At 33.9% G+C, this 13,302-nt stretch overlaps 1 protein-coding gene across 1 annotated transcript in view; it reads right to left on the minus strand.

Annotated features, from left to right (window-relative positions):
• Nucleotides 1–10,174: 10,174 nt before the first annotated feature.
• Nucleotides 10,175–13,302, minus strand: part of LOC105194918 (major royal jelly protein 1) — an 80,587-nt gene continuing 77,459 nt past the window's right edge. Inside the window, exons 5-9 of the mRNA XM_039448865.1 lie at nucleotides 11,931–12,097; nucleotides 11,635–11,847; nucleotides 11,316–11,481; nucleotides 10,817–11,049; nucleotides 10,175–10,671 (exon numbers count right to left, since the gene is read on the minus strand). Coding sequence (XP_039304799.1) covers nucleotides 10,276–10,671; nucleotides 10,817–11,049; nucleotides 11,316–11,481; nucleotides 11,635–11,847; nucleotides 11,931–12,097 — 1,175 coding nt within the window. The 3' untranslated portion in view covers nucleotides 10,175–10,275. The remainder of the gene's footprint in view (nucleotides 10,672–10,816; nucleotides 11,050–11,315; nucleotides 11,482–11,634; nucleotides 11,848–11,930; nucleotides 12,098–13,302) is intronic.

The raw sequence follows: 13,302 nt of genomic DNA on the forward strand, positions 1-13,302 counted from the left end.
GTAAACTTATATTAATATTGATACCGTTTCGAGAGCGATCGAACGTAAAGAAAGACCGATTCGATCATCTAAGGATGATAATAACCGGCAATATATGCTTGCGACAGTATTATTTATTTATTTACAGGGTTGATCGAAAATTAATAACAGACGCGAATGTACATCATTAATGCATGTAGTAATGGATTCAACAATTCTGTTATATTTCAAATTTTACAGCAATACCGAAATGTAATTTAAAGTAATATTAGGTAGCGATTCGTGTTACACGTTAAAATCAGTCTCTTTTAATTTTGACCTCTATTTTAATCCGAATGCATGGATACGGATCCATCAGATTATGGTAAAAATTGATAACAGCTTTTAGATTTATATTTTGACACAATAACGTATCAATGCATAACATATGGAAATCGGACAAAGAATATATCTGGAAAATCAGTCGAGCCTTGATTTAATTGGATTTTGCGGTTGAACGGTTACGTGAGAATCCAGTTTACCCAGATAACAAGGAACAAGGAGTATTGTGAATGGAGCTTGATTAAGAAGTGTACCGCGGCTCAAAATATAAACTAATTACCGCGCCCAGGAAGCATTTAGAAATATTAACGTTACAAAGTCGGTCAGTATGAACGCGCCGTAATGGCGCCGTTATAATGGCGTAATACGTTTTATTAATTATTCCGCTATTTGTATGTATGTAGGTAATTTGCGTTACAAGAATTATGTATTGTTCGCTTCTGTGCGGCAACTAATCGCAAGATATGTGCAAGGTTATAATTAAATTACCATAAAATTTTCTCAGTTGAAAAGAATCGACGCCATTATTTTGAGAGCGTTTAATATGTATTACTGGAAAGAGCATCATTTTCAAGACAACGTACTTTATTATATTATAAAATGAAAAATGGTTCTCGAAAAGGCTTTATAGCGTTATAATATTTTATGCGTCCGACGTTCTGTATGCAGAATACGTGTACATTTCAAGTTTAGTTAAATTAGAAATAACTTGGCCGAATGAGAAAATTGCTCGAATAAAACGCAAGTAATTACTTTCTGCCGGATTTACGTTCTTCCGTCGACTCTAAATAGCTTTTAATTTATCAGAAAGCACATTTATTTTCATCAAAGTTCCGGCCGTAAAACTTTCTTAGAAACATTGAATTTATTGTATTTTAATAAGCTGTCAAAGCTAAAAGCTACCGACGACTGTTGACATTTAACTAGAAGTAGCAATTTAATTAATTAGTTGAAGTTAAATAATTTTGTGAATTTTAGAATTTCAATAATAAATCGACCGATGTATAAATAACAAAAATAAGAGGAGATTATCTATTTGCAGCATATTCGATCGAAGCGAATATTGGTGCTTAATATTCTTACGTGAATTTTACAATATCCAATTCTTTATACAAATTTCTCATCAGTTATTTATCAGTCTTGAATTTGTACAGTCCTAAATTAAGGTTTAAGTACGAATTATTTATTGTTTTAAAAGTAATAATGGAAGTACATTTTTTTAGATTAAAATAAATTATTCTATGTAACAATTTATTAAAAATCTAATAAATTCTATAAAAATGTATAAAAAGAAAATTTAAGAAATGAACAGTTTTATGTATTTAAATCAAATTAGATCAATTTTAATGCGTAATATGAGTTAGTGACTAATAATAGTTTTAATTATGTTGTGATACTGCAGTTCAAGATATCGAATATCGAGTAAATATTTACAGATATCTAATACACCAATTAGTTTCATTATTGATTACTAAAATACTTGTATTAATTCGCGCTTTGACGTTGAACGTACGCATATTTATCTGATAGAGACACATCGTTAAAAGCATTCATTAGAACGCGTACCCTTTTACGTTCTTTCTTTTTTTATTTTTAAAGTGTCCGTGAAGCGTTTAATCATTGTGGATTATGCGGATTCTCAATAAAAAGTGCCACACGCGCCACGCGCTTTTAATAAAATAAATTTCTGCAATATATCTGATCGTCGGAATAGAATTTGCGCTTGAATGCATATTAAAATGTTCGCATTAATAAATACATAAATGTTTTGTGCTTTAGTCTTTAATTAATTAGGAGGTTGGTTTGGAAAATCGGTTTGTTAAAGCAGAGACGATGGAGTTTTTGAAATGGGTTTTGCCTCGGCTTTGAAAAGGAGACTTTTCTAAAGGATGTCGCGCAAGGGATCGGGGACGGGAAGCGTAAAATTAATCTTACGTTACTCGGATAACGTATATTAAATATATAGTCCTTGAGAAGAACTCCTTCCCGATTAAATCGTCTCCGAGCTTCACACGGAAGAGTGCAGCTATTACCGCGCCATTATTCGTCGTTACATCCACGATATCGTAAATATACCGGATGCGATGCTATTCTTTAAGTGGCCTGGTGACTTTATATTGTCTTCACATTGATTAATTTGCTCTTGCTTTTCGTAGAGTATGTCCCGGATCTACCACACGGTTCTTTAGTCATGAATTTTTCATATAATCCAGGCTTGGCCTCGTAACAATATAATTTAAAACTTGTCACACGACGGATTTTATTAAATTCCAATATTAAACCTGATGTTAAATTTAACTTAATCCTTTATTGTCTGTGGCTGACCTTTCGAAAATTATATAAAAAAAAAAAACACTAATTTGTAGAGAATAAATGATGCCTGCTTTTTTCTCTTTAAACGCGAAAGAGTGAATTTTTATTTTGTTATCTCTAAAATTATAACAATTAATTAATGCAAGCGAAAATAATACAGGAAAGAAGTGAAATAATAAAGTTATACCATTTGGGTTAAAATAAAATTATATTAGCACTATCGAAGTTTATTTTGTGCAAAAACTTTAACGCGTTCAAATATTCTCATACACACACACACACGCACACACACATGAACAGGTACATCTGGCGTGCTTCCTACATTGGAGAAATATTAATTATTACGTTATCCGCAACAATGTAATGGCAAAACTTATTACAGCCAGTAATTCCAAAATATGTGAATGCGCCCTAATGTGGTATTATTATTAATTTAATCTTCATTATTTTATGAATTTATTATACCATGCATTTGGTTTCATCGAGATTGATTTCCTTTATGACCTCCATACTGGCAGCAAACATCACGCGCGCGCGAGGCACTCCGCGGATGATATAATTGTTCGTTCAATTTAATTTTAATATCTTGCTTAATACGGCAAGTTTGTTAGATATGAATAAATACGATACGAGATGAGCTACGTAATTAAGCTCTGTATGCCGAAAATAAATAGATCCGATCTCGATTAAATATTCCGCCATGCAAATATCTGATTCGCGAGATTTCAGCGCCTCATTTAATTAATCAATTAATTTATCGCCGATGACAAAGGCCGTGTTTGCCGATGTGATCGACGGCACGGCAACGCGCCGGAATCCTTTCCGGGTGCGATATTAGGTGACCCGTAAATTTCCTTCGGGGATCGCCGCTGGAACGTTTCCATCGGCAAAGTACAAGTCGCAAAAAAGCCTCAACATTGGTAACGTAATTGGCTGTCGAATCGCTTCGCCGAGGGCCGAAGATTTATGCGAACTTTTTATTCAGAGCCGCGTTTCTCCTCCAGCAACGATAAGGATTCGCGCCTCTGAATTGAGACTTTTCCACGGAAATTACAATCGCAATTAGGTTCTAATATGCATAGATTGAAATCCGATCGAGATTGGAACACGGCCTGCCAATGAGAATAAGGAGTGGCAGTACGATCTCACGAATTATTTCTTTATTACCATTTTGTCTCTGACAGGCCGTTGTAATAACAAGCGTTTTTCGTAAACAAATTTTGCTAATGAAAAATTAATTCAAATTAGTTTATTAGGTCAAACAGAGTATGAATATAAGCTTGTGCATTAAATCATTGTACGATCTTATATTTTTACACGGAGAGAGAACCATTTTGCTGAAGTATCTAAAAATTTAACGAGATATAGATCTGAAAGTAGTTTTATTAAATTATCAAAATAATTAGGACATTCAAGCGAGATGAGCAATGCTGCAAAAGTATTGACATTCTAGCAATCAATTTGAGCGTCTTGCGTAATTATTTTGATACTCTAATAAAATTTATTTCTGTATCTTGCCAAACTTTTAAACATTTCAACAAAATCGTTCTTTTCATATACGTTTATTGAATTAAAATAGTTAATATTTTTTATTTACATAAAAATGGTTCTAATTATTTGTTTGACTATCCTGCTCGCAAAGATTTCTATCAACTTTGTTTTTATGGCTTATTTTATTAGGTGCACAAATAATCCACATATTTTTTATAAAATTCAGTATTTGTTGGAACATGCCGATATGGTTCCATCATGAAACTATAATATTTCCATTATTTTTTAATATTTCTCTCTACCTTTTAAGCAAATTATAGATTCCGAATTTACACTAAAAACAATGTTTTGTTGTAACAACAAATAATTTAATTAAAATGGACTGAACAAAAACTATTTAGTTAATATAAATAAATATTTTTTTTATTTATATTTTTATTTATATTTTACATTTACAACTAAATTTTTTGTCATACGAAACAATAACTAACATATTTGTTATTGATAAAGGCGTTACTCAAATAGCTTTTAAGCATTAGTACACTAAAAGCTTTTATTTTGTTTTATGTAATAAAAATATTTGCTTCTACGAAACACGTAAATAAAACAAAAATATTCATTTATATTTCCTAAATATTTGTTTATATTAATTAGTTTTGTTCGTTACATTTTAAGCCAATTATTCGTTGTTACAACAAAACATTTTTTTCTAATGTAGAAAAACCAGTCTTTTTTTTGTGAATTGAATTCATTAAGTTATTTTCTTATTTTTTCGACTTTTATAAATATTTTATCAGGCAATGGGCGTTGAACGAAACAAATGATATATAATTTAAAGGCGCTATGTCTAGTGACAGAGTATGGTAAAACCGAATGTGGTAAAACATTCTAATCAAGTTGCAGTGTATCTGCAACTGGCGATGATAGGAAAAGGTCGTCGCCCAATAATCGTCGGCCCTGTATTGCGAGATTGATTAAAGATACACTATTGCAACTTGGGACGTTTTATCACACCCGGTGTTTAGATTATTATTTGTTTCGTTCGATGTAGCATGTCTTGTTCAACAAAAAATTTAGAAAAAAAAATGAGAAAATAGCTAGTGGATTATTTATTTATACGCCCAACACATTTGTCTCACAATATCGAATTTTTGTTTTATCACTGGACTTTATTATTACATGTTATTGGTGTTTTCGCGTAAGTGTTATTACCGGCGCACTGATATAAACTATAACGCGCCGGAAACGCGTATACGGTTCCCGCTGAACTACTTCCATTGTCATGCAAAGCACCTTCGAGCGAATCACCTCGCATTCGATCCCAACGACTCTGCGTAATATGCGGCGCGGTAATTAAGAGTTTTTTTGCTTGTTGTAAAATGTATTCGCTCTGCTATAGAGGGAGTCACAAACGGAACGGCGGGCGGAACTCTGATGACGATGATGAGGTGGAATCGCAAGGTGGAAAGGTTTCTCTGAGGAGAAGATTGTGCGGAGCGTGGGCGACCGCAAAAGGAAGCGATCTCTGCAAAGAAAGTAGAAAACAAAAGGTCTCTGTCTTTGACTGCACTCTATCGATGTTGTGATCGACCAGACGAGCAAAATAATGATTCGGTACCTTCGACGCGAAAAGTTCTCGTTCCCCGTTGCGAAAATATTCCGGGAAGTATCGCGAGGAGAGTGTCGTCGTCTTGTCGCCGCGCGATTGATTCCGAGACGCTGGGGAAGTTTGATGGATCGCTCCATCGGTCGGATTTCTTACACCACGTCGAATATTCAAATTTCACAAAGTATTCTGAACATTTTGTTAGCCTCAGCGCGATACACTCGACTTGTATCGGCGCGGGCGCGCCGGGCTTTTAACAGTCTCGTTTGACAAAATGCGCGCGAGGCAGAAGAAGAAACGTCATGCCTATAGGACTTCTTCAGTTCTGAGATCTAAGTGCATTGGCGAAGGGAACACGCGTGTGCACACTTACCCGTGTGCATACACGTGAGCAAGACGCGTTTCCCTTACACCTTACCCCCCCCCCCTTCCTCCGCTCGCTGCTTGGCAAAGAAATGACATGGCAAAGAGAGATGCTTCACGTGAAACTCTCGCCTCGCCTTCGTCACGAGGACGTGCCGCGAGACGAGCGCGGCAGATTCTTTTCTCTTCTTTTTTTTTTTCTTCTTTCCGTCCACACTCCCCCGTCTTGCTCGAGATATGGAAGTCACATCGGACCTTTTACCGGCGACGTCGCATAAAGGCGCGCCACTTCAATCAACAGTTTTCACGATATTACTCCCTAAAATTCCATTCTAGGAAACTTGACTCACTTATTAAATTTTAAATTGTACTAGATTTTATTTAACGCGCCCGCGCCCGTTTTTGAGCCGCGCGCGAAATATACTTTTTGTCAGATCGCGAACGAAATGAAGTCTCGGGCGACAGAAGAGTGAAGCTTGCTCCAGTCCTAATTAGAGTTTACTAGTCGTTTCACGACATCGTTTACGTATAATTAAAGCAAAAAGTATCAATTTCATTTTGCACGTCACGAGACAATCTTAATGAGCTTTTTTTTACCATCTTCTTTTTGCGCTACAAAAAAGTTATTGTAATATTCTCGAGTCTCGAAATTAGCAGCGCAAGCTCTTCTGTTTATGATCTAATTTACCACGCTCGACATTTTTCATTTATTATTATTTTTTATTTATGTTAAAAAAATTTAATAATACATACGCGCGCACAGATCAACTTTATTAATTACGTTAATCTTTTGTTATATCGGATTCCAGCGGCGTATTTTATTGGAAAAGAAAGAAGCGGCTTCTGTACCTTACCTTGGTTTAATTTTCTTTTTAACGTATACATATTTTTGTAGAATAAAATTACAGTAATTTTGGGCTAATTGTTAAAAACATATTGTTTACCAGTCTTTCTATCACATTTATGAAATTTGAAACAAAACATGTTTTTACATTACTATTTCTTATCGATTCTTTAACATTGTATGAAAATATGTCGAATCAAAATTAAATCTTATATAGACTATTCAGTTTTCAAAGTTCAAAGAATGATACGCGAATAACGAGCGGCACTTTAGAAATACTTTTCTCAAATTAATGTTGGCAATTTCGCATGGTTAGCGATGATATTTACATAAATCGTTAAAATAATTTTACTTCCAAGCGAGCGGACGCGATGGCCGGGGTATCACGCTGATTGAAACAATGGAAACCAAGAGTGGCGTATTAAACGGCCAAGAGAAATAGGAGAATGGAGCATAAATTCACTGGCGAAACATGTCGGACACGGGATGCAATACTTGTTTGTTGCGTCCTACGCGGACCGGATATAGCGCTGCGTTTGCTCGTACGTTCGTTTTCCCGAACGATCAATTGGTTGCAATTGAAGCGATATTTGTTCTCCCATTGGACTAATACTTTTTATTCCCGCTACCGGTATTTCTGCCCTGCACAATGTCAGAAGAGAAACTGTCTTCGGCGTAGTTTTTTTCAAAAATACAATACGATTTCATACTTTATTATAATCGTATATCAATGGGGGGAAACGTAAACCAAACGACTATATATATATTAGACGAGATCTCAACGTTGGGGCACGTGGAACATTACACTTATGATTTGCCACCCTCGCGCGCGGCGCGACATAAAACTTCGGAGGATAGCGCTCACTTCCGGAGCGAGCACCGCAGACGAAAATATTTTATATGTCACGATAAGGTAACGACCCTCTTTCGGGGTTTTCCAGCCAAGACTAACGAAGTTCTCCGGCAGTCCGGAAAATCAAGTGCCTGAACTGCTTTCCTTCGTCTTTCATCGACCTGAATTCGCGTCGGATTGAAACTCAGAAAGAAACAGCGCGTGGAGCGCGAAGACTGCGAAACTCGCTCGGTCGAACGTCCCCAGGACTAATGATTGCCCCATGCACTTCGATTGGTTTCGTTATTTCGTTTCAGCGGGTAACAAAATACTTACTTTGCTTTCGATTTCGTTTTGGCAAAATGTTTTCGCGTCCCTGCACTTCGAGCTCACGGATAGATCTTTCTTTTTAAATTCTTCGCCACGGAATCAACTTTAGGAAGGGTCATTGGTTTCGATTTATTTTAGAAACTTTTATTTACGACTCGTCTATAATCCATTGAATTATTATGCATATTTAAAAGATACTCATCCAAATTTATTACTTTTAACTCTTGCTGTTAAATGCAATTTAAGTAGTATTATCATTAGAATTTTCACAACTTCGATATTTTCTGAATCAAGAAATTTCAATATTATGAAAAAAAAAGATTTTAATCTATTATACAATAAATAATAATGTCTATAGAAAAGGGAAATTCAATTGTTGTATTATTATTAATGTACCTCTCGACAAATTTTCGTAACGTCATAAATGGCCAAGTATTCAGTCTTGCACAAAAAATACCGAGCAATTATATTTATATCTGAGACAAGTTGAAACAGCACCTTAATTATAATATCGCGAGATAAAAAATCAATAACGCCACGGTTCTGTAAATTATATCGTATAATTTTCGGCTTATCTATGAACAGAGTTTCAAATCGGTCATCTGTTTTTGCAAATATCAGATCTGCGTTTGTGTGCGTGCTTTCCGGTTGAACATTTTTTGATTAATTATCCGAGAAGATCGCGTGGGAAACGCGGTCTGTTATCTAAATTATCCCCTCTGACGAACCACTCGCAAACGACGTGAACTGTAGCGGTCGAAGCGGGAAAACGCGAACGCGATTTCCGTACCTGCTGTGGAAACCACGCTATTGTTTCACTAAGTTGCCAGAAACTCGCCTACTACACTACCTCCCTCGTAGTTTTGCTCGTCCCTTTTCTTCTCTCTTCAAAACGTATTTCGGGAGAAGAATTCCGAATCCTGGGGTAGGATAAGTTTATCGGGCGAGGCCGCAGAGTGTTGCGAGCTCAACTTCCGAAAATGGGATTTAGCTCTCTCCCTCTCTCTCTCTCTTTTTCTTTCTCTCTCTCTTTTTCTGGTAAATGGACAATCTGATACTGATATACACAGTCTGCGTAAATCCAAAAACTTTTCTTCGGATACAGGATTTTTGGTCAATGCGAGGTCAATTTTCCTTCAGCGTATTCAGAAGCTAATATTTTACAAAATAATCAAAGCACATATATTTTTGTTAATATTGTATATTCCGTGTGTATGCACTTAACTAAAAAATTAAATAATTTAAATATTTTTAATTATATTTTTATTATGCATAAATGCTTTAATCTGGCACATCAAAGAGAGCAAGTATGCAAATATTTGCTTGAAATAACTGTTTTCAAGTATAAGTGATAATTTAGCGAATGGTAGACACGTTACATGATCTGCGCGGAGTGCATACACACTTGGAGGATTTACAGCATGGCAACATACGAATCTGGATTTATGTCAACGGCGGCAGCATGCCTCGACGTCGCGTCGTGCATCTATGCAAACAGCAAAGTCCGCTCGTGCGGCTTACCCGATTCCATTAAGTACAGCAGAAATGTTACGCTTACGAAATGTTCAGTATCAACTGAAGAGTAACGTCACATTTCCACGTGCAATAATTTTTGTTCCAATTAAGGTCGCGTTAATCTTTATTTTTATTTTGCATTTGTATGCGCAGGCGATAAAAATAGATTGATTAAAACATTTCCAATTGTAAGCCAAATTTGTTTTAATTGATTTTAAACACATATGCGATAATTTGATACTTGTGATTTTATTCTTATCATTATCTCTTATCAAGTGCTAATATATGTTAGTATTATGTTAGTTATATTATTAATTACAATATTTCAAAGTTAATACTAGACATTTTTTTTAATTTTATAATTTGACGCAAAGTTTTTATTGCAATTTGTCCAATGAAAAATTAATAAAATTAATCCTGAGAGCTAAACGTATAAGACATTAGTAATTTAACCATCTATATAGGTATACATATATATATATATTAATAATTTGATATGACATTTTTAGTTAAAAAAACAATTTACTATCACAAATGTTAAGGTGCATATGTAAAATAAAATTAAGATAAAACATGAAAATTTGGTATGCCTTGATCACATTAAAATATATGTATTTTTATTATTTTTTCTTATTCATTACATACAAGATTGATTATGTTCTCATGTTTTCGGTATAGATTTTATATTTTTTCTTCAGAAGACATTTCTTTAGAAGAATCAGATTTATCACAATGTTCATGACTACCATGATGTTCATGACTACCATGATGTTCATGACTACCATGATGTTCATGACTACCATGATGTTCATGACTACCATGATGTTCGTGACTACCATGATGTTCATGACTACTATGATGCTTATGTCTATGATACTTACTGCAAGAAGCAAAACAATTTGTCTCGCGCGATATTTGCTCTATATCCGCGCTGAGAATCCGGAAGTTTGTCTCGGTTAAATTTAATGTATCAGACATGACACGCTGAAATCTATTTGTCATAATTATCATCTGGTTATCTTTGTTTTTCATACCACTTGGAAATTGTAATCTTTCGGGGTCTTCCGCGATAAGTTCCTAAAAATTAATAGTTTATTAAAACTAAAATTATACAAGCAATTGTTGTCAAAAAATAAAACGATGTTAGTAGAGTATGAATATTCGAAATAATTTTTTTTTATCGAATAACATATGAAGAAAAATTGATGTTTAGATATTTTACCGTGTTGGTGGAATTAAATTCTTTAGTAGCGTCTTGGCACAAAATCGATGTTTCCGGGATATTGCTAAAAAATATTGCGCACTTCTTGGATGCTATCGGTCCTGTTTGACCAGATAACGTACCGGCCAATTGAGTTAATTCATCAATATTTCTTTTTAATTGTGAACAATTTCCCTTCTTTCGCATGTCAATCTTATACATTTTATCACCCGCCAAGACAGAATAGAACAATTCTAAAATATTTGCAATGGAAATATTAACAAACAAAGCCCGATAGTACAATATTATCGGCAAAGTTTCTGTTTTCTTACTGTTAGCGTAAATATGTATAACTATAGATAAGAAAGAAAAAAAATAAATAAAAATGATAATGACTTGAATACAGAGTTGAGTCAGATGGACTTATAATTTATAACGCAGCACATGTGCGTTACAAAGAGTTTTATATAATCATTATGGAAATATTTTCTTCGTGTAAAGAAAAAACATGAGTGCTTACGTCCACGCATAAGTGCCAAGCCGATAGTACCGTCGTCCAAGTGGAAAGACTCGCCTTCTATGGTAAAGTCGGGATCAGTCGGTTTCATGAATTTAGATTCGATTCTGCAGAACTTCTTGTTATGGTATATTACCATCCCGTAACCAAGAATGTCAGCCATAAACACCTGTGTGTATATTAATTTATTGTATTAATTAATATAATAATTGCATTTCGACTTAAATTACAAGATGTGACGTGTTAACTTGATTATACGAGTACAGAACAAAGAGCATGCATTGTGACTTGTGACTAAACGCATAAAGAGAAAAATACTAACAGTTGCATCTTGTATGCGATTGCAATTGTGGACATAAGCAAGTGGCGTTACGAGCAATCCAGTGCCATTTGCGTTATTAGCGATATTTTCTGGAATGTCAATACGTTGAACGAGCATATCATTACTTAAATCGAATATCAATAGTTTCGGAGGACAAATTTCGGTGTTGTTGAAGTCGCCACAATCCAGAACGAAAAGGTAATTGCATTTGATCTGATGCAAAAATAGATATAATATTAATTATTTATATTACTTATTTACGTTAGCTGTGTAGTTCTTTAAATACTAAAACTCACGTCTATCCGATATACACTTATAATATCGTTGCAATCACCTTTAGTGTACCATGACCAATTTGGATATGGATTCACAAGTGGACCTCCCGGTCCAACTTTGTTAGTTACTGTCATCAAACTAGCTGGTACTCCCTCCTCTTTTACCGAAGTAACGAATACTCTACCATCTGTAACAATTTTGTTTGTAAAAGAAAAAAAAAAATGTTTATACACTGTTAGGACACGTTACGTAAATACATTAATAAAATGTTTTTTTTTTATCAATATCAATATACATTTAACGAAATATTAATTATGATTACATTTAATATTGTTAATAAATTGCATGTATTATGGTGTTATCCCTGATAAAAAGTTTTCTCAGAGTTTTTATACGAATTGGAACACTTTCAGACATATTGATAAAATCTACATATTTTCTTAGAATTTTTTATATAATTTTGCAGAATTTTTATGTAAACTTTAAAATTTTATAGAATTTTTATATGATGATATAATCTTTTAGAAAATTTTTCAGATATTTTTTATACGAATCTTAAAGTATTTCAGAATTCACATGTATGAAAAATTCTAAGAAAAAGACTTTCTCATTGTCAGTATTTTTGAAAAGTGCTTTAAAAAATATGAAGAAAAATTTTTATCGCGATAAGGCATTTATTTAAAAAATATACACTAAATGTAAATTGTGTATTTATAATATTACATAAAATTATATCTAAATTTAAATAGTTTACTGCGTATAGTATCAGCCTACCTGGTGCCACATCTGCGTCGTATAAAATGACTGCAGAAGAGTTATACAGACCAGACTTTATTGCATCTTCTTTTTGCTTTGGACTATCCCAAGTATAATCAACGTATTTCCATTCATAAAGAGTGTTTAATTCAACACCAAAGCATACAGTTGTGATTGTCAAACTTAATATAATAAGTAGAAGAAGCTTCATTTTTAACGGTTAGCTGCACAAAATGAAATAATGTAACTGAGTTCGAACTGTTAATAGATACGTATTTCAAATACGAATCTATTAATGATAGCTTGCACGAAACTCATTAATATTTAAGGAAAACTTCCAACCCAATACATATGAAAATACTCTTCGGGGAAACTTCATTATACCAGCGATAAACAATTGTAACCGCATTTAAAGTCATTCTGTTCGTGTTATTGATAATGATATCTATTACAGATGCATCTTTCATTTTTTTCACCTTAATTGTAAAGTATATAATGGAGGATATAAAAATTTTTTGTTGATGTATCAAGGAAGAGGCGTTGAAATGGCGTCGATTTCTAAATTGCACTATTTCACTTAAAAATTTACCACTTCACTTAAAAATAACCACTGTATTTGTATACTATTTATGGGAT

The sequence above is a fragment of the Solenopsis invicta genome, chromosome 4 (genome assembly GCF_016802725.1).
Source record: "Solenopsis invicta isolate M01_SB chromosome 4, UNIL_Sinv_3.0, whole genome shotgun sequence".
Classification (NCBI taxonomy): Eukaryota; Metazoa; Arthropoda; class Insecta; order Hymenoptera; family Formicidae; genus Solenopsis; species Solenopsis invicta.